This window comes from Pinus tabuliformis, chromosome J, assembly GCF_031772625.1.
Source record: "Pinus tabuliformis cultivar Carrire ecotype Pingquan chromosome J, CPIR1, whole genome shotgun sequence".
Classification (NCBI taxonomy): domain Eukaryota; kingdom Viridiplantae; phylum Streptophyta; class Pinopsida; order Pinales; family Pinaceae; genus Pinus; species Pinus tabuliformis.
Window position 1 is genome coordinate 794,870,590 of NC_142295.1, and position 23,360 is coordinate 794,893,949.

Below are 23,360 nucleotides of genomic sequence, written 5' to 3' on the forward strand. Positions count from 1 at the left end.
TGATCTAAGCTTGAAACCCTTGCAAGGCTAGTTGATCTTTGCTGCCCTCTACCAACCTGTGCTCAAGCTTCTCTTGCACACTCTTCCTCTCAGAAGCTCTGCGCACAAATTTGTGCTTCCTATTGCTTGGTCTCGCCAACTCGTGCTCACCAATACAATGATTAAACTTGTGCCTTCATTCCTTCTTTTAAAGGCAATTCGAATGGGTTAAAATTAGTGAGTTTTCTAATTAAGGAAAGTGCTTTTGTGATTGATGATTTAGCATGAGTTAACTACTCATGCAACTCGTTCTATTTGAAGTCAACCACTTGAAATTCAATTGCTCATGCTTTTCCTCAATCAACTCACACTAGAAGATCAAAACTTGATCTTCAACTTCAACACATCAGTTAATTGCCTCATGCACTCCTAATTTTTAGGGAAACTCCTAAATTTTAGGAACTAGACCATGCACAAAAAGGAACTCGACTTTGACTCCATGAATTAAGGCACAAATCAAGGAATCACTTTTCTCGTTAGTTTTCTACACATAAAAGCTTCTTAGTATGTATGTATATAATTGAAGCTTGGCTTTTAATTTGTGCAGCGTAATTTCTCTGTTTCCTCAACATATAATAACTATCACTATGATGGACACTCCCATTATAGATATGATTAAACATCCTCTACTCCGATTTACTCACAACCCATGCAAGTGCTAATAACATGGACTACTTTCATTACGTCTTGCAATTCCTGATGCATATTTGCAAACCTCAAATAGTAGTGTATAATCCTTAATGAGCCTCAACAAATGAGAATTGGCATCCAAGGACTAATCACATGAGTTTGTCTTCATTTACAACCTGTTGAGAAATCTATGGGCAGTAAGTTAGGTGATTTCTCTTACTTTGATAATTGCTTGTGATGTATTTTACTTAACTTAAGACAAGAGGTCACAAGATATAGGTGATCAACCAGGGACAAAACCTCTCCTCTTGAGAGGAAAATCCACAAGAATCCTTCTCTTCTTATAGAACTTCAATTTACGAATTCCAAGACCTATAACCCTTGACCAAGGCCCCTCCAAGAGCAAGTCAAACTTCTCATGGATGAGCTCCTCTTCCATAAAGTCAATGATAGTCAAATTAGCCTCTTGCTTGCTTCTTCTTTGACCTCATATTCAAACTTGCAATTTTGATTGTGATTCTCGGCCTTCCTGTAGTAACCCTAACTCGCATGTGTGACAGAAATATGATGAAGATGGCTTCTATTCTCCTTCGCTTGAGCATCAATTCTCTCCCTAACAACTTGGCTTGAATATGGATGCTTCTTTCACCCTTCACTTGGCTTATTGATTAACTGTAATTTTGTTTTGCTGCAGGTGAGATGATGGCCTAGATATAGTCTACACGTGTGAAAGAATACCTAAAACAAACCTCACGAAATCCGTCTCCTTCTTCGTTCTCTCTTCTCCTTACTTCGCCGAATCTTCTAGTGTTTTTCTATTCTTTTGATTGAGCTACTTGTGTGTGCTTAACTCAAAGGTGGTTGACTAGCCTCATATTTATAAGCTTATTGTCCTAACTTATAGTCCGACTTGTCTTGGAGCATTATGACAAGGTCTTTAACATTATTTTAGACTCAATAAATTTTCTTTACAACATGTAACAAGCCCAAATGGGTCTTTCATACATGACAATGACTCAATTGACTTGTAGACTCAATGACAAGTCCTAGAAGCACTCAATTGGTGCTTGACCTATAAAATAAATTTCCCTTGAGCATGAAACCCACGCCTTAAGAACAACAATAATAAATTTATTTTTCTCTTTATAATAAATATATAGAATTATGATTACACATGTCATTATGATGACCAAACCTAGTTACATATTTCAACACTCCCTCTTAACTAGGGAGTTATTCATAATCCAAAGACATTCCTAATTTGAAGAATTCTCATAATGTTAAAATTGGCAACTAGGGCCGAACTACATGTGGCTCATCTTATTTATGGCAGTTGATATTTTTCTTGGATCCCTATCATCAAGAGGTGTAGGATTGATCTAAAGATCATCCGATTCTGATAAGTATTCATGGAGTTATGAATTTATTTGTGTTATAAGACAATTCGTCAAGGTTGATCAACAACCAAATAAACCCCACATGTGCTCAACGTTTTAGTATAAAAGGAGATGACTTGAGAGTCATTTTACACACACTTCTATCTTGATTTCTCTCCACTTGTCTTGGGTTTTAATGGAAGAGAAATCTAGGAGTGGAAGCCCTAGACGTTGGAGGAAAAGACGCTGCCCTAGACAAAGATGGAAGGCAGCCCAAGACAAAGATGGAAGGCAGCCCTAGACGCAGACTAAAGGCTGCCCTAACACAAACCTAAATCCAGCCCTAAACGATGGTCTAATCCAACCCTAAATGATGGTCTAATCTAGCCCTAAACGTTGGTCTAATTCAGCCCCAACCGCAGTCAAACAAGAGAGTCTTAGTCGTCGTATAAAGGGTCAAAGGAACAACGAAGATGTTGCCCTAGACATCGTGAAGGAGCTGTAGGGTCAATGTGGCCCTAATCACAGTTAAACAATCCAAAAGGAATAACAGAGGTGTGGAGGGTTATTCCCTTGGAGAACGACAATCTTTAGAAGGTTGTGTTGTTGAATTGTATGGAGAATAAGGGTTGTAGGGTGATGCCCTAACCTATGATGCAGTACAGTAGTGCAACATGGTGAAACAACAGATGGTAAGCATGGAGCTGCAAGGGACAACCGTATAATAAATGGGACAACAAAAGAATGCTAAGGCAAGACAACAGTTGTGACATGGCAACAAAGGTACATGGTGCTGCGAACTCATTGGATAGCAGCAAGAATGGACAACAGATGTATGGGACAGCAGCAGGGTATGTTAAGATGCATGGGACAACAAGCATAGTGCTGCTAACATGTATGGGACAACAACAAGGTATGTTAAGATGCATGGGACAACAAGCATAGTGTTGCTAAGATGTATGGGACAACAACAAGGTATGTTAAGATGCATGGAACAACAAGCATAATGCTGCTAAGACACATGGACAGCATCAAGGTATGCTTAGACATATGGGACAGTTGCTAGGTATGGCAAGGCTAAGTGGGATAGCAGCTGTGACATGGCAGAAGGCACATGGTACAGTAGCAAGTATGGTACAACAACTAGCATGGACATCATGGTTATCATGGACAACATGGCTATCATGGACAACATGGATAGCAACAACAAGCATGGTACTGCAAGCACATGAGACATGTTGTATGACAACATGGTTCAACAATGGCACATGGGACAATAGTGCAACATTAGGTGCAGTAGTCATGAGGTCCAGCATTGTGATGATGGTGCATCATGGTGTAGCACGGTGAGGTGCAACATGATGACGAGATGCAACACGATGATAGGTGAAGGAGTCACCTTGGAGAATCAGTTGAAGCAACATGTCTTCAACTGAGCTCACGTGTCATCTTCTTAAAGATGATCTATGCTCCTATCTACATAAGTCAAAGTGTTGACTGTTGTTGTAAGTGTACTCTCTCTCTGTGCTAAACTATTAAAGAACATATAAGAAGAATTGATCAAGGGGTTCCCCACATTGGGGTTTGTGCCTGGCTAGCACCACATCTTCTGTCCTCTTGTCTTGGCTTGTCTTCTGCGATTTATGTTTATGTTCTATCTGCAGTTTACTTTAATGCTGATGTGATTGCAATTCTGGAAAAGATATTGAGCTAACTGTGAAAATTGAAGAAATTGCTCTAAGCATAGAACATACCTAAAATTAACACATAAGAAGAGTCGGATTGGTAAGCCATCTCATAAGATACTTCCTTAGCTTATGCCAGAGCATCTCATCATACCAATTAGCATTGCCATATAGCAAGTCCTTGACTAACAACTCTTATCTCTCGACAAGATCAGTGCACAATGCTGGTGAGACCAATGACTAAAAGACACCATCATCATTGTTCCTCAAGGCACATACCCCACCTGAGTGTTCACAGGGTATGTCCTTTTAGGACAATTCCTATCTTGGAATAAATTATCCTCAAGGAATTTCCTCTACGACTAATCTTATCTTGGATGCCCTACCTCATCCTCAAAGAGTATCAGAACCAATCTCAGATGCTTATCCAATCCTCCATTCTTTCTTCATAATGTGAAGACAAGAATGATGTGTCTATCTCTCCTCATGGCCTTCACTCAGACATACGACCGTTAGTCCTGTTCTAGTGCATGACACATGAAGTAGAGAACCATATCTGTCACTCCCTCTTAACTAGGGAGGACCAACTCATTCTTATAAAAGGATTATACCAAGCTCTTTCTTATCCAAGGACTTGTCCAAGCTCCCTCTTAACTAGGGGCTTGTTTCCAACAATAGCTCTTTGGTGGAGATCATGGAACGATCAGCTGCTAGTAGGGCTCCTCCTTTTGATGTCATGAATTTCATCTTCATCATTTGTAGGGCATCAACCATCCATCACTTTCCTTCAACGAACCATAGGGTTGAACCAACAACCATGTCATCCTTCTTTTCATCAAAAAGAGATCTTCTACTCCACATCTGACTTTCTTTTATCCAACTACCTTTTCCAAGTCATGTTACTTTCAAGATCTTTCATCCATTCCTATGAGGACCAGTTGTAGGTGACATCTACAACTAACTCTCTTTTGGTAGCCTTGTATCAACCCAACCAAATGTTGTTCAAAAATAAAAAATGAACATCAAATCAAAGTTTTTTGTGATGGCCTTTCATCATGACATTTGCGTCTTGTGAAATCAACATCCTGCACATTTACAAACACATCTCCAAGGCTTTCAATGTCAAGAGTCTCGTTCCTTTACAGACCTTATCAAGGTCTTCATACCTTTCCCATGGAGATGTCATGCCAGATCCTTTTAGTCATCAGATGTTGATTCCTTATCTTATGTGACCATAGTTGCAACTTTTCTACGAATCCTTCTTCCTTTCCTCACATATTGTACCCCAGGAACTTCTATACATAGTTCCTTCATATTATTAGCCACCTCATATTCCATATGAGGACATGTTATCAATATGTGAACTAGTTCAAGGTGTATACCTTCATGCATGAAGGAGAGATTCTTCTTTTTCCATCATGCTCATTAGATAGAGCATTAATACATGCTTTCTGCAACTATATGATGACATGACTTTATATATCAAATACATGCATACATACCTCTTTTCTTCTTTTGGTCATCTTAGACTTCCTTCGACAACTTCATTTCCTTTGCTTGAATGTACTTCAACCATGTTGCACTCCTTTGTCATCATAGCATCATCCTTCTAAACAAAGGATCCCACACAAGGTGGAATGTAGACCATCAACGAGACATTTGTTTCTTCCAAGTAGAGGTGAACCTTCTAATGAAGATTCAAACAAAGGATCTTTATTATCTCCTTCCAACAAATGCTCCTTTCCATAGATGATGTGTGATGATTTCTTTTTATGCTAGATGACTTTCTTCTAACCATATTACAACTTCTGTATGAGCTACTATCATCATGACTGCCACAACCATGTAGGCTTTTGCTTCAACTATCCTTTCCAACTTCTATAATGATGTCATGAGTTCTTTCTTTACTTCAATTGTATGCTTCTAAAATGATGTCATCTCTTAATATGATGCATCCTACCATACTTACAATGCTTTCTACCATGATAGCTATTTCCTTTCTTTTTCTTGTTGTCCTTCTTGAATTTAGGACAATTTCTTTGTAATGCCCATATTCTTGACAACCATAGCATTGGAGCTTCGACATATCGATCTTCTTCTTTTGAGGACCAAACCTCCCAAACTTTCCTTTTCTCTTGGCCATGGCAACAAATGCTTGAATTTGTTTGCTTGGTCCAACATCACTTGTTGCTTTTAACTTGGTTTCTTCGATCTTACATAATGACCGGAGTTCACTGAATGGGGTGGCTTCCTTCTTTTCGTAGAGGCTTGATATAAAGTAGCCCCACTCCTTGGTATTGCACTGAGCACAACTGTGGTCATTTATTTATCGAACATTATTCCCCCCAACTCTTGCATTGTAGTTGGTCTCTTATTTGTGACACCCTCATAAAGTATGGGCTATACCTTCTTCTTTGATGTCTTCATCTTGTATAGCTCGGTTCTCAAAGACATGATTTCTCCAACAATGCCTACGAAGAACAATTCTACTTGCTACATATGATTTCTCCAACTTTGCTACATAAGGTATGAGGGGATCCTTGATAGATTCTATAAGGGTCCTTTGAGCCCTTATTTACCGTTTCATGTACTTTGACAAAGCTTGAGTTTGCTCTTAAGATGGTTTGGAGACCTTACCATTGACATGACTAATAACTTCATTCTCTATGAGGATCAAGTTTGTCCTCTTTTTCCATGCAAGGAAGCTTGATGACCCAACCAGTTTGTTGCTCTCCTTGCAAAATGAAGTCATTTTGATAGATTCAAACATAGATATAAAAAAATACTTACTTGTCAAGTGAAGATACTTGTAACGCCCTCCTCCCACATCTACCCAAGTAATTGACCAACCAGGTTAAACATGTGACAAGAAGTTACTAGACATGATTCGACTCCCTATGTGTCAGTTAAGGAAGTGGAATTGACGGGACATGTCACACAAACCTTCCACATTAGCAATAGAACTCCCAGGAGCCATCCCAACCACTCATGTAACCAATCTTTGAGACCAACTGAAGTGTTAATTCATCAAACCATTGGGCACTCCCTTGATATGGACCAGGGTGTGTCTAGGAGGCTCCAGACGCTCTCACAGCAAGGGCAAGGGAGCGTCTAGGGACTTTTTTCCCCAGTGCTGTGCCTGCGACTCCAGGATTTGTGTCAAATTTTCAGGCCCAAAGCCCAAGTCACTGTCCATAACTCAATGACACCCTTCAGAAATGAAATTTCATAGTGGAACAAAGATACATTTGCAAAAACATCAACAAGGACTAGACTGGACCCCTATTAGCCATGACAGGCATTTCGTCAAACATGTCACAAACATGAAAGCTACAGGTCTTAACAGTAGAACTGAGCATAGGGGTCTCATACTTATCTGAGAATCGCTAAGAAGCATTGATGCCTCAACACATTAGCTGCAATTTCATCTATTAGGCCATAAATACATTGTTCATTCATTTACAAGTAGAAACATGATGAGAGCTAAACATAGGCATCGTCATAATACATGTTCATAACCAACATAATAACAACAGAAATATCAAGTAAACAACAACGATATAATCCACATATGAACCAATATAATACTCATGAAATAACAAGGAGAAATAACCTCATATTAATGATGTAAAGGCCAACCAGGTTTGGGACTTCCACGAACCACCCAACCATAGACTAGGCTGAACCAAATCTTTCTTATAGACAGTCACCCCGTGCCACATTCCAAGCATGAATGTGGGATCTCATGGAACAATCCATCAAAACTGAACCAGGGGTTTCAGAGGCCAAACCATCTCAACCCGTCAAACATTGATTCCACCTCACGATCGGACATCACAAACCATCACCAGATTGGTCTCTACCCAAGCCTTCCAGGTCTCCAGAGCGTTTGTTCCAACCAAGGCTTCTAGGACTAGTAACTCAACCCACAGCTGCTGCCGGGCTTCCAGAGCGTTTGTCCAACCAGGGATTCCAGGACTAGTAATTGAACCCACCAAGGGCTTCCAAAGCGTTTGTCCAACCAAGGCTTCTAGGACTAGTAACTCAACCCAAGCTGTTACAGGGCTTCTAGAGCGTTTGTCCAACCAAGGCTTGCGGGAACTAGTAACTCAACCCAAGCTAAAGGAAACATGAGAACCAACTAGAAAAACAAAGAAATGAACCCACAACACCATGGCTATCACGAAAATGGCAAGGCTAGGAAAATCCACTGCCAATCTAATCCTCCATGCCAATGACAAATCATGACCAATAAACCACATGCATATGCTATGCATGCCAAAACTAGTGAGGAAAACATACATGCAACTCGGTACTTGCAAACAAAACCCGTTGTAGCTAATGATCCTGATGTCCTCTTGTGCTTTCCTACTCTTCCTTTGCCTTCTTGCTCCAAAACTCTAAGTATGCCACGCTTCTCCAAGATTGCTCCAAGAAAACTCTTAAGTGTATGAGAAAGAGAGAATAGAGAGAGCTACAAAATTGAACTGACAAAAGTCTGTGAACTGATCCTTAGAAGCCTTTTCTTAACGAGGCCTCTATTTTCTTCATTTTCCATTATTTTCATAAATAAATGTGCCAAAATGCCACTTTGCCTTTCCAAAGCCTTTGCCATTGCATTTGCCAATTTGCTTAGCCATTAATTAATCACAAGTGATCCCCATCACTATGCTTTTGCCCAACATTCAGCTTGGGATACGTGTCCCATGACTTTGGTAAATATTTTGCGTTTATTAACTTTTACATGGATTTTTGACCAGGGCTGTTACAATACTCTTAGATGATGAAATCTTCAACTTGATGGCTTTCTTGATGATGTTGATAGTAGAAGATGTATTTCCTCAAGAATGCTTTGAAAAGTGATCCTTGATTCAAGAAGAGAAAGATCACCTTGATTCCTTGATGATGATGGCAATGCTTCTTCCTGCTTCCCTTGGATGTAGAGACTTCAAGATGCTTCAATGTGTAGTCCTTCTTTGAGTGAATGTAGGGTCCTTGAGGTCTTCTTTTCATTGTGATGAGGATTGTAAGCTTCCCAAGAATGCTTCAATTGTAGAACCCTTCTTTGAGTGAGCTAGGGTTTTGAGGTCTTGTTAGTTACTTCCTTCAAGATGATGAGAGGGTTAGTCCTTCTTAATGATTGATGCTCTTGATGTTTCCTAGATGATCTTCTTGTGCTTTGGCCATTGTGTATCCTTTCTTCATAGTTCGATGTTCTCTTTGATCCCTTTTGATGGTACTTCTTCAAGCTGCCTTTCCTTGTCTTGTCACCTTAGCTCTGTTACCATGTTGAGAAATCTAGGGGCAAAAAGTAAGGTGATTCCTCTTACTTTGATAATTGCTTGTGATGTATTTTGCTTAACTTAATTACTTCTTCTTTCACTTGATTATATTTAGTGTTCTTTTCACCAAACAACTACGGCACCATAAAGAACAATAATACAAGAGGACACAAGATATTGGCTATCAACCAGGGCCAAAACCTCTCTTCTTGAGAGGAAAACCCACAAGAATTCTTCTCTTCTTATAGAACTTCAATGGACGAATTCCAAGACCTATGGCCTTGACCAAGACCCCTCCAAGACCAAGTCAAACTTCTCACATATGAGCTCCTCTCCCACAAAGTCAACGATAGTCAAATTAGCCTTCCAACAATTGTTTGCTTCTTTGTCGACCTCAAATTTAGACTTGCAATTTTGATTATGATTCTTGGCCTTCCTGCAGTAACCCTAACTCGCACATGTGATAGAAATATGGTTAAGATGACTTTGATTCTCCTTCGCTTGGGTAGCAATTCTCTCTCTAACAACTCGGCTTGAATATGGATGCTTCTTTCACTCTTCGCTTGGCTTGTTGATTGACTGTAATTTTGTTTTGCTGCAGGTGAGATGATAGCCTAGATATAGTCTGCACGTGTGGGAGAATACCCAAAACAGACCTCAGGAAATCTGTCTCCTTCGTTCTGTCTTCTTCTTACTTCGTTGAATCTTCTAGTGTTTTTCTATGCTTTTGATCGAGTTACTTGTGTGTGCTTAACTCCCTCAAAGGTGGTCGACTAGCCTCATGTATATAGGCTTCTTGTCCTAACTTATAGGCCGACTTGTCATTGTCTCTAGGTTGACTTGATGCTTGGAAAGGCCGACTTATCTTGGAGCATTATGACAAGGTCTTGGAGGGTCTTTAACACTATTTTAGACTTAAATAAATTTTCTTTACAATATGTAACAAGCCCAAATGGGTCTTCCATACATGACAATGACTCAATTGACTTGTAGACTCAATGACAAGGCCTAGAAGCACTCAATGGGTGCTTGACCTATAAAATAAATTTCCCTTGAGCATGCAACCCATGACTCAAGAACAACAATAATAAATTTATTTTTCTCTTTACAATAAATACATAGAATCATGATTACACATGTCATTATGAAGACCGAACCTAGTTACATAATTCAACACAACCTACCCACATATGGCTAGAAAACCATTTAGAATAGGCCTATAAATGCAACATGTACAAATCCATGTGCAATTGAGTATGCCTCCTTATCTTAATTGGATTGAAAGTAGAATAAAAGACAACAATATGAAAAAAAATAAGCACAAAGATGCATTGATGCCAAAATTTATATGCAAAGAATGGTGAAAATATTGTGTGGATACAATGGCTATAATGGTGGTAGCTATGTTAGATAATATGTGTTTGCTATATTCTGCTCATTTGTAAAAGTGCCACAACAAGAGGCTGAAATTGTATTTTGTCACAATGCCCTAAACTCCAAGAGGCAAAACCCCTAAGATCTGAAAAGCCTAACCATAGGAATTGAGGTGGTGAAATAAAGGTGGGCCTTGTAGAGCCTAGTTGGGATGTCAACATCTTGGGGCCATACATTTTGCATATGAACTCTGCTTTGTGTTGAGAAATCTAAGGCATCATGAATAAGGTGATTTCCTTTGATTAGTAACAACTTGTAAATGACTTTTACTTCATTAGATTAGGATCTTCTAGTTGCTTAAATTATTAGTGTTCTTCTTCATCAAACAGTTGCCAATGCATGAACATAAATAGACAAGAGACACAGAATGTAGACTATCAGCCAGGGCCAAAACCTGTCTCTTTGAGAGGAAAACCCGCACAAATTCTTCTTATAGATATTCCAATTGGCGAATACCAAGACCAAGACCCTTGACCTAGTAGCCTCTCTAAGACCAAGACACAAGTCCTCTTCCATCTTCTTGTTTACTCTCTCTCGGTTCCTTCTACTTCAGATTTTGCACCATATGTGATGTGACACCGAACTGCGCTCACTGTGTTTGTCAAGGATTCCAAACTTTTCCTTCAGCAGTAAGACCGAATCCTGAAGACATTACTGAACCATAGTTGCTGCCCTTTTGAGATACCATCCAGACCTTCTTCATTGTAACAACAATGAGATCTTGTCACACACTTGTGACCTTCCTTCTATGTGGCACTGAATATAAGAAACCCTTGTCACTGTAATCCGAACGTGTTTCCTTTCTAGTCACTGTAATGTATCCATCCGAACTCAGAGAGATATCTAAACTTTTGTTGACTGAGATCAGCCCTAAACAGAACCTTGCTGTCCCTTCCTTACCCGAGCTCCCTCAGCGAACATGCCTCTACAATCCTGTGCCTTCTCCGAGTTTTTCACTGAACTGTTTACCCGAAATCAGAGTGTGATCCGAACTTGTCTTCTGTGGAAATGCTAAGACCGCAGCCTTGTATATATAGTTGTTGACCCATATAAATAAGCCAACCTGTGATCTTAAACCGGTGTGTCTCCAAGTAGGTGAGCTGACATGAGTTTGTTACTTCATCTTGAAGCCGACATGAAGAGGAGGACTTGTGCTTTGGAGGGCTATTTGAAAATCCTATTGACTCATATACATTCTTCATACATGACATTGACTCTATATGACTTTTATGACAAATCCTAAAGGCTCTCAATGGGAGCCATCTAAAATAAAACCTCTTGCTCATGAAACCCATGAAGCAAGGCATAATAATAATTTTATTTTCTTCTTTTCATCATTTACAAAAATCACAATTACATGTCATTATGAAGACCAAACCCAGTTACACTTTTCAACACTTTGGGGGCTGTTTGGATTGTTAGAAGCTTTTATTGAGCTCTACAAATTTGGTGGGCTAGGAACAAGGAAGGGACGTTGGCTGTTTTAAGCCCCAAAATTGCATGAAAAGATCTTGAAATATCTGTCAGAATTTCAAGACCTTGCAAACTGGAAAGGTCGAGGGCCGTTCTTGAGATGGTGCTAGATTCAAAATTGTTGTTTAACTAACTCTCAAAGGGCCACCTGGACAAGTTGGCCCCCCAGTTAGCAATGGTTCTCTTTGTGTCATGTTCTTGTATTAGATGGGAAACTTTTGTTGGTTTTGATGAATCACTTTTCTTGTTGGCCAAGCTACCTTGCTTTGACAACCTCTTAGTGTTGTATATTTTGTTGGCAGGTGTTTTTTAATTTTGGTGTCCATCATCCTGTCCACTGTAGCTTGTTTGATGCAATAGGTGTTAGCTCTGTAGTGACCAATTGCTTTGCAACCTTTGATGTGTCAAACAAAGATGGAAAGTATGTCTGAAGCAACTCCATATTAAAACCAATGTGCAAAGTAGGCTGGCGGGTTGAGTTTAAAGCATTCCTACCCACTGCCTTGGTGTAAGGCTTGGGGTGGAGTCGTCGAAGTTTCTTGTTGGGGCATGTTGGTCTCTCCTTCTGTAAGTGCAATCACACTTTATCACTGACATTGTATTGGCATTAAATTCGATGATAATTGTGATGTTGCTTATACTTTTTTTTTTTGGTAAGTCAGATGTCTCCTCCCAGCGCATGTGCTTAGCAACACGGTGAGGTTTGAACACAGACTGCCTTACTAACAAAACCCTTTCTCAACCGGTTGTGCTACCGGGACTTGACGTAATGTTGCTTATACTAGATGTTGGTATTTTGCCGAATTTCATGCACCTGTTGTTGGATGTGCCAAAATTTTCAACAATTTAATAGCTCTTGGGTTCCTTTGCACCTGCCATATATTTTCCCAATGGATAGAGAGGAATTCACGTGTCCATGGTGGGGAAATTTTAAAGAATATTTTAAGAAGTGAAATTTGAAAATGAATTTGAACATTGTAAGCTGCTTATAATGGTGAAAAATTATTTTTACAACAGAAGATTTGAATACCAAACGTATCTTGACACCACAACTTGTCGATGTGTGTCTATGTCCATGAAGGAAGAAAAATTGCAGCAAAAGCTCTTAGCTTCTTTTTCTTTGCTACTAGACTGTTTCTCTGTTCAATCTGAAAATGAAAAATTAAAAGAAGGGGCTAACCACTTCATGGCATATTTGCCTTAGACATGTATCTTTTTCCCACTCTCTAGTCTATATATATGCATATACATGCATTTGTAATCTATAATTTTATATAGACATTCATAGATAGATAGATACATCCCTTGGCTAATGTTGCTGCCACATGATTTTTTATTTAGTAGTTTGATGGCCATAATAATTGTTGTAGATTTCATTTGCTGTATTATATGATATTATAGAGGATGTGTATAAGAACATACACAAGCAATCTAGCAAGAAAGCAAGGGGCATGGGTGGATTGGTGGGCATAACATATATGTGCGCAAATCTAACAAATAATTGCCACGATGCAGCCTTATACATGATGTTAAATGTGGCATACATTAACCGGGTCTGTACTATACCAGTAAATAATGCATTCAAGCATGTCAATTCATATGGAAGCAGTGAAAGGCATTTACAGAATGGTAGATCTTCAAGATTATTATACATCCCTTCATACACTGAGGAAGGGAGGAGATGGGGGAGGGGCAGTGTAGGTCATTAATGCCTTGAAGCGCAAACTTACGTTATTTTACATTCATATCACAGGTCAAACCAACAAGATATATGTAAAGCATACAGTCTTCAAAGATGAAGGGGCACTTGGGATGAGACCCAAATTACCTGATTATATCACATTGAATGTAAGTATTTTCTAATTTAATGGCTCCTGTAGTTCTACTCAAGTTTTTGCAGGTTGCAGCTTGTATTTTTAATTTGTGTTTAGTGGCTATTCTGCCATCGTTACATGTAATCATTGCCTCGACAGTCACCTTTTGTATTTTCTCTTGGGATATTCTTATGTTTCATGTATTTCATTAAGTGTAATTATGTCAGTGCAAGTTTTCAGTATTCTAATATGGCATAACTTCCTGTTTTATTTTTTGTTACTTAAGACGGGAGGAGTCACACTTGCAAAGGAAGGTTGCATGTTCCTTGAGTTTACTCCCGCTGTTGGTCCTCGCCAGTATGATTGGAGTAAGAAGAAGGTATTTTCTCTTTGTCCATAGCATGTGCAACTATTGTTTCTTATGCTTGAATGTTGCATGCCTTCCCCACTTTCCATTCCATTAGAAGAACCATGGCTTATTTTATATGTGCAATTGTAGGCCTAAATGATCTCGTTATATCACAGATAGGAACTGGTATTTTAAATTTACAGGATATCTTATTTTATTACAAAATTTGTTAGAGCTTAGGGTGGATAACATTAGTGATTGTCATGTTGTCCTTAGCAAATATCTCTCAGTGACAAGGCTGGAGCCTGGTACATAATGACATATACTGAATTCTGAAGCCGTTTCCACTATTTCTGGCTTTCTAAGCAATTGACTTTTGGGGATTATTATTTTATGCAGGTAATTGCTTTATCTGTTGTTGAAGTTGGACAACTGTCAAGTTTAGGTACGGATGAGTCATGTGAATTCAAACATGATACTTTTCTGGGAAAAAGGTACGAGTTAAGATTCTGCTATTATTGCGAATTATTGTATTAGAATTTAAGACTTTATATGAATTTGGCATGAATTATGTGGACTAGGTCTTATTTGTGTTGGTATTTGGTTTGCTGATCATTACATGAGGGAGATAAACACAAGAATTCGTATTTTATTAATGGAGACATTGAATACATCAATTTTGTCATTTATCCAACATGTAGTAAATTATCTTAGTAATCCTCTAATCAACCTATAGTTGATATGAACCGTTAACATTGATTATGACTCTTTTAACACGTGAACCTCTCACAACATTTTATTTCATCATCAAAACTCGTAATAATGCTTTATTCAATGTACCACCTAAACAATTTTTGTCCAAAAGTTGCATGAGCTTGGGTGATAACAATAGATAATATGAGATACAATCATTTTATTCATGTGCAACAAATGACCAAATGAAAGTGCAATTAGTATCACTAGTCTCCAAGGGCGCCCTGTTGAGAAATCAATGCAAGTAGATTAGGGTTTGATTCCTCTTTCTTGATAATTACTTGTGAGTTATGTTGGCTTCTTTTACTTCTTTATTATCTTATCTTTCATCAAGCAATTGCCATATTAAGTGTGTATGAAGATCACAAAACAAGAGACACAATATGTAGGCACTATGCCAGGGCAAAACCCCCTTGAGGGGAAAACCTGGTCAAAAATTCTCTTCCTTTGAGACTCTTCAACCTAGACAAAGACCAAACCTTCCTTCCAGATCTTCGACCCCTTTGCAGCAACACTTCTTCCCCAACGACTTCGACTATGCAGCAATTTATGGCATCAGGGAACAACCGACAACAACAATACTTGGAAGACTTCGATCTCCCAAACTAGGGCACAAAACAGAGAGAGAGAGTAGCTCCAAAACTTCGATTTTTTTCTTCTCCTTAGACTTGACCCAACGTGCACTTCCTTTTGGCTGCTTCTTTCTACATCGCACTTCTCCAACTTCCTTAAAGATATCGAACTAGCTTGAGATGACGTGCTCCAAATGAATTCGACTTCCTTATATTTATAGGGTCCATGTGAGGTCGAATTGGTGTCCTTAGGCTGACTTGGTGTGGAGGTTACATAAATTACATTTGACTCAATAATAAACCTTTTTACATGATTCAAAAGCCCAAGAAGGGTCTCTTTAAATGTACAATGACTCTATAGACTCAATATTAATCCTAGGAGTCCACAATGGGGACTTTTACTAATATAATGATGACCCAACCATGAAAACCATGCTTTAATAAGTCATTGATATAATAATAAATATTCTTTTGATAAGTACATTTCATGATGACTCAAATACATTAACGAAGACCGAACCTAGTTACATTTTCCAACATTCCCTCTTAACTAGGGAGATATTCATAATATACAAATACAATGGAAGATCTCAAACAATATGAAGAATGAAGAGTTTAGGCACCACAATGCCATGGACTAGATTCCTGACCAGGGCAATCTATCCATTGGTCTCTCAACAGTGTAGGCACCACAATGACATAGACTGAATTCCTGACCAGGGTAATCTATCCAAGTGGGAATAAGGTGGACTCAAGCTTTTAGCCTCTCTAGGTATCATCAGGCTTACTTGCTAACCACCAACCCAGGGACCTAGGTGCGTATCCATGGTCAAAGCTCTACGACCCACGCCACCCTCCCTACTTTGGGACTTGGACATCATCACAAAGTGCTGGCCAGAGGTCCTCCCAGGCAATGCTTCACTCTGAAAGCCTCAACAAATCTCTTCCATTCTCTTATGATCAATACAATCAACAATATTTTCCAAACCAAGCATGCTTATCAAATATTCAAACTTCTTATTAGGAAGAGACTTTGTTAGTATGTCTGCTACCTCTTCATCTGTTGAGACATACTCCGACTTCATGATCCCATCCTGCACCAGGTTCCTAATAAAGTAGAACTCATTGTTGATATGTTTCGTTCTAGCATGAAACACGAGATCTCTAGACATCTTGATACAACTTTGTTTGTCGCAATTAATCACAGTAGGGCCCAGAGACCTCTCGAACAAATTTGTGAAAAGCTTCCTTAACCAAACAACCTACTTTCCTACTTCACAAGCAGTGACATATTTTGCCTCAACACTATTGAAAGCAACAAGATCTTGCTTCCTACTCATCCATGAAATCATAATAGCTTCTAGACTAAAACATCCTTCGGTAGTGCTCCTTCCATCGGTCTCACTGCCACCCCAATCATAATCTGTATAACCAATCAACTTAACTTCCTTACTATCATACTTTAGGCAGTGATGTATAGTGCCACGAAGATACCTCAATATGTGTTTGGGAGCTATCCAGTGATCATGATGAGGCTCCAACTGAAATTGACTAAGAATGTTTACTGCAAAATATATTTGGCCTAGTATTTACCAGATACATTAGGGAGCCCACCAACTGACGATAGGAGATAGGATCCACAAGACTAGAGTCAGAGCACCTTAACTTCTTGGTATTGGTGATCATAGGAGTAGTCATTGGCTTGGAATCCATCATCCCGAATTTCTGCAGCAACTTGATAATGTACTTTCCTTGCCCCAAATATATCTCCCCAGATTTCTGCCATACTTCTAGACTCAGGTAATAGTGCATCAGTCTTAGATCCTTCATCTCAAATTCAGTTGTCAACATCTTCTTGCATTCTTGAATTCTTTGCTCCACACTTGTAATGAATAGATCATCCACATATAGTAGAATAATGACAGACTCATTATTCACGACTTTGATGTAGAGATTTGGATCAACAAAACTCTTTATGAACCCAATTCTAAGCAGATATGCATCCATCCTTGCATACCATGCCTTAGGTGCTTGCTTCAAACCAAATAGGGCCTTATTAAGTTTGCAAGCATGAGAGTCCCTGTTATTAAATTCAAAGCCTTCAGGTTGTTCGATATACACTTCCTCATCAATGGTCCCATTTAGAAAAGCAACCTTCACATCCATTTGATGGATACTCCAACCCATTGTAGCAACCAATGAAACCGAATATCTAATGGTACTATACCTTGCTGTGGGTGGAAAGGTTTCTTCATAATCAATGCCTTCCTTTTAAGAGGAACCCCTTGCAATGAATCTAGCTTTGTACTTATCTATATTTCCATCAACATGATGTTTGATCTTATAGATCCATTTGGATGTGACAACTGATTTGTCACTAGGTCTAAGAACGATTTCCCAAACCCCATTCTTCATAATGCATTGATAGTCTTCCTTCATCGCCTTCTTCCATACTTCTTGATGAACAACTTCCTTGAATGTAGATGTTTCAACTTCAATTAACTTCGTCATATATGCAGCATAACCAGAGTATCTTTTCGGTCTCTTACTTTCCCTGAAGGTTTCTTTTGTAGCTTCATATCCTTCAACATCTTCTAATGTAGCTTTTAACCAATTTGGCCTTTTCCTAGTGGTTGGGATGACCATAGATTGAATAGGGTTACTTGGTCCTTCTTCTTCTTCTTGATTTGTAGTAGGGTTTTCATGATGATCTTCTCCTTCTTCAAATTGCAACTTCTTTGTCATCGAAATCAATAGGAATATCCTTTGATTTCTTGTAGGCTTGATTTTCATTGAATATGACATCCTTGCTTACTTCGATATGTCTTCCTTAATGTAAATTTTATATGCTTTTGGGGAGAGACTATATCCAACGAGTATTCCCTTGATACTAGTAGAATCCAACTTCTTTTGCTTGTCCTTTGGAACATGGATGTATGCTGGACTTCCAAAGATTGTAAGGTGATCCACACTCAGCTTCTTTCCTATGAATACTTCTTCAGGTGTTGTATTATTAAGACTTCTATGAGGCCTTCTATTTTGGATGTACATGGCTGTCATTGTTGCGTCTCACCATAAGAATTTTGGGAGGTCTTGATCAAGGAGCATTGTTTGAATTCCTTTTTCAATTGACCTATTCTTCCTTTCGACCACTCCATTTTGTTCGGGATAATAGGGAACAATGAGCTCCCTCTTAATTCTTGCTTCCTTACGATATGCAATCAATTCCTTAGAAGTGTATTCCCTACCATTGTCGGACCTTAGAGTTTTATCTTTCTTTCGGTTAGGGTTTCCACTTCAGACCTAAACTGCTTGAACTTTTCAAACACTTCATCTTTTGTTTTGAGAAGGTAGAGCCATGTCTTTCTAGAATGGTTATCAATGAATGTTGCATAGTAGAGATGACCTCCAAGTGATTTGTTGGACATGGGCCCACACACATTAGAATGAATGAGGTCTAGTATCTCTTTAGACCTAGTTTCACTATTCAGAAATGGCTTTATTGTATGCTTTCCCAAAGAGCATCCCTTGCACACACCTTGATGATCTAACTTTATATTGGGGATGCCATGAACCAATTGACTAAGGATAGGGATGACCTTATAATGTAGATGACCATACCTCCTATTACATATAGCTCAATGGGATTGATTTCCATGTGAACCAAAGCTTGAGGAGGTGGTGTAATAACTCTATAAAGGATTTCTTCACAAACTCCAATAAACCTAGCATTAATTAATGCTAGAGTCTTTTCCCCAAACCAATACATTTCCATCAACAAAAGCAACTATATCCCCTTTATCTTCTAAACAAGAAATAGAAAGCAAATTCTTTTTCAAACCTGGAACATATAGAATGCTGTTGAGGTGCAGCGTCGATCCATTTTCCAGCTTCAACGATGTTGATCCTAGTTCTCTAACAATATATCTTTTGTTGTCACCCAATTCCACTACATGAGAAGATGGCTCCTTTGATAGTGTATGGAGTTGTTTACTTTCTCATGTCATGTGTCTTGATGCTCCACTATCAATGATCCATGCATTGTCATCACTAAGAGAACTTGTAAGAGCAACCAAGAATCCCTGACTTTTGATTGTGTTGAATAAGTAGTGGATGACCTTCTTGATCCAACTTCCAGCATTGTTGATACACATCTTCATGTAGTTTATCAAAGAGGGGGACGCCATGCCAACAAAGTGATCTTCAACTTTCCCTACCTTATCTCTGATACCATGTTGAGAAATCGATGCAAGTAGATTAGGGTTTGATTCCTTTTTCTTGATAATTACTTGTGAGTTATGTTGGCTTATTGTACTTCTTTATTATCTTACTTTTATCAAACAATTACCATATTAAGTGTGTATAAAGATCACAAAACAAGAGACACAAGATGTAAGCACTATGCTAGGGTAAAACCCCCCTCGAGGGGAAAACCAGTCACAAATTCTCTTCCTTCAATAGTATTCTTTGAGACTCTTTAACCTAGACAGAGAGCAAACCTTCCCTCAACACGAAGTCGGCCTTCCGGATCTTTGACCCCTTTATAGCAGCACTTCCTCCCCAGCAACTTCGACTATGTAGCAATTTATGGCATCAGGCAGCGATTGGCAACAACAATACTTGAAAGACTTTGATTTCCCAAACTAGGGCACGAAACAGAGAGAGAGTTGCTCCAAAAATTCTATTTTTTTGTTCTCCTTAGACGTGACCCAACTCACACTTCCTTTAGGCTTCTTCTTCCTACTTCGCACTTCTCCAACTTCCTTAGAGATATCGAACTAGCCTGAGATGAGATGCTCCAAATAAATTCAACTTCCTTCTATTTATAGGCTCCAAGTGAGGTCGAATTGGTGTCCTTAGGTTGACTTGTTGTGGAGGTTACATAAATTACATTTGACTCAATAATAAACATTTTTACATGATTCGAAAGCCCAAGAAGGTTCTCTTTAAATGTACAATGACTCTATAGATTCAATATTAATTCGAGGAGTCCACAATGAGGACTTTGACTAATATAATGATGACCCAAGCATGAAACCCATGCTTTAATAAGTAATTGACACAGTAATAAATATTCTTTTGATATGTACATTTCATGATGATTCAAATACATTAATGAAGACCAAACCTAGTTACATTTTCCAACATGCCCTAGGCTACCTTGAAAGCATAAAGCAAGATAAAAGTAAGTACATACAAGAAATACATGAACTAAATATTACACGAAAGATGAAGAAAGAGAAGAGAGCATAAGATATTGGCTAGATGTATCATTTCCATAGAATAGGATGATGAGCTAGAGGGAGAGGAGGGGTAAATATCTGCTGTAGAGTTCAAATCACAAATGTAAAGTCCAGATGTCAAATTAGAGGGAGAAAAAGAGTTCTAATGACTTGCTAAAAGCTCATCATGTTCTTTTCCACGTGCTTGATACTTTAATGTGGACAAAGAATGCAAACCATAATATGTTAAAAGAGAGAATGATATGCTTGGTTCATCCTCAACACTGTGTGGATGTTAGTACATAGAACCAAGACATTGTCATGTACGAAAAATTCCATACAACCACCATTAGTTAAACCCTAACCTAATCTAACTAGACTCTACGACATGTGACATAAGTCACTTTATTCTAACCTAGAAATACATTATAACTTTATTATACGAGCATTGCCATGTAACAACTCTAACACCCTCCCTAAAAGGTCTGTAACGAACTAGGTTCCTATACGCAACAGGAATATTCAGAAGATCTGGTATATGTAAATATCCATTATAGGACTATATATTATATGAGAATTGTATTGAAGATATGAGATGATTACAAATGAGGGTGAGGGTCTGCTTATATACCCTAGGTAGGTACCTCTTCACCAACAGTCATGCCCTTAGGGACATATCCTTTCATTAACTAACTACTAGTTAACTAATTATTATTTGTTATTATTATTGTTTACTTTATTTATATTATTTTATATATATTTTATTCATAACATTGCCTTCCTCTTCAAAAAGCTTTGCCCTCAAAGCTTATTGTTGAAAAGGCTTGATCTCTTTTCTCTGTTTTGAATTTCTTCTCGTCTTGGAACTGTCATCTTTGTTGATACAAGACGGTATGATCCTTGGAGTGATAAATAAAATTTTCAAATTGAGAAATGATCTAACCATCCTAAATTAATCTTCTGAGGAACTTTGCAATTTCTTGATAGCTGAGATAAATTGTTATAGTCAGGATTGTGCTGAAATCCTTATCCTTTGGAACATAAGTTTGTTGTTTTTGTTTTGAGTCATACAAATACGCAAACTAATTGAGTTGTCTACTCTTGTGATTCAGATGTCTATAAGGAATTCTTTTGTTTTGACTTAATCTTATCAAGTGTGGCAACTTTCTGATTTACTTCAGATACTAAGGTTGTTGAGTTGGTTACAAAATCTTCACTTGGAATTTCCATTGTTTGAATTGAAACATCTGAATATGTTTTTCCTTCAACTGGTTTGTTATTTTTTTGAGTTGTGATATGGATTGGATCGGTGTTTGTATCTTTTTCTTTAACTTAGACTGAAGTCTTCGACGCTTCTTTCGTGATAAATTCTTCTAATTTGTTGTTCAATAATTTCTTATCATTTTTAAGTTTCTTAATTTGAGTGAATAGACTCTGATTATGATTTTTGAGCCGTATAAGTTCTTCATTTTCTGAGTCTACTTTATTTTGGCATTCAAACATCTCATCTTTTAAACACTTAAAGTCTTAATTTGAGGTATTAATTTTGTAATATTTTTAAAGTCTTTTGAAAAAGGCATTATTCATTTTGACTTCATTGTCATGTTTCTGAATGTGATCATATTTCAAAAAACATTAATTTTTTTCTCTATGTTTAACATGAGCATACCCAATTCTTTAAACCAAGGTTGACCAAGAATTATGTCAACCTCTTTGTCATACATGGTTACAAGACAAAATTAAGATACATACTTATAATGATCTATTGTCACTTGTAAATCATTAATTTCATATTTTTTTTACCTAAAATATCTTTTGTTTTACCTATATTGGCCTTCGATATTAATCGTTGATTCGCCAGAAGTGAGTATACGGTGATAACGCAGTGGATAAGCAATAGCGTAGTGGTGGGTGTCGACAGTGGTGCCAAATCTGAGAAGCAGGGGACAAAGGAAGGACGTGGTCTGTTGGGGGTGTGGATGAGTAGAGCGACGACATGGAACTTCTCACTTGAACGCTGGCTAGCCATGGTGAGTGGACATATATGCCCAGTTGGTAGTGTGTTGGATAGGATTCTGGTCGGCGATGGGTAGTCTAGCAGTTGTGGTGGAGCAAAGGTGCGACTATTCAACTTGCTCAATGGCTGCGTGAAGTGGGTGGTAGTGGTTAATGAGGTTATCACTGGTAGTGAAATAAGGATCCTCCCACGGTGGAACATATGACTTAACGTGGGGTCTGTGGTGGCTATGACAGTTATGGAATCGCTGATGGAATTGGAGTAGAGAACGAAATGTTTGATGGAAAGGCGGTGTTGTGAGCTAGTTGCAGCGACGACTTGTGGCACAGTCGAGCAGCGATGGAACGACGCTCTTGTTGACGGCTGTGATCAGTGCAAGATAGTTGCAGCTGGCGGCTTCTTAGTCGCTGACTTCTTCTTCTTCTCTGATTGTCGATGTCGGGCTGAAAAAAGCCGCTGAGGGTGGGGAGGCTTTAGACAGGCCATTTTGCTGATCTTTCTTTTTGAATTATATATATATATATATATTTTTTTTTTTTTTTTTTTTTTTTTCTATTAAATTCTATTTTTTTATATCCCATTGCAATAATTTTTTTTGACTCTTTTTTTTAGTCTTTTTATATAATTTCTTATATTTTCTTAATGGCCGAAGGTCTAACGACGAATCCAGAAGAATGGAGAAATTCCAAGATTGGTTTAGCAAAATGCTTAACT

General features: G+C 38.3%; 1 protein-coding gene across 4 annotated transcripts in view; it reads left to right on the forward strand.

Annotated features, from left to right (window-relative positions):
• LOC149229118 (single-stranded DNA-binding protein WHY1, chloroplastic-like) overlaps positions 1 to 23,360 on the forward strand; it is a 129,011-nt gene that overhangs the window by 15,105 nt on the left and 90,546 nt on the right. For all 4 annotated transcript variants that reach the window (XM_089378472.1, XM_089378473.1, XM_089378471.1 and 1 more), the window contains exons 3-5: positions 13,673 to 13,767; positions 14,020 to 14,112; positions 14,482 to 14,576. In XM_089378472.1, coding sequence (XP_089234598.1) covers positions 13,673 to 13,767; positions 14,020 to 14,112; positions 14,482 to 14,576 — 283 coding nt within the window. The remainder of the gene's footprint in view (positions 1 to 13,672; positions 13,768 to 14,019; positions 14,113 to 14,481; positions 14,577 to 23,360) is intronic.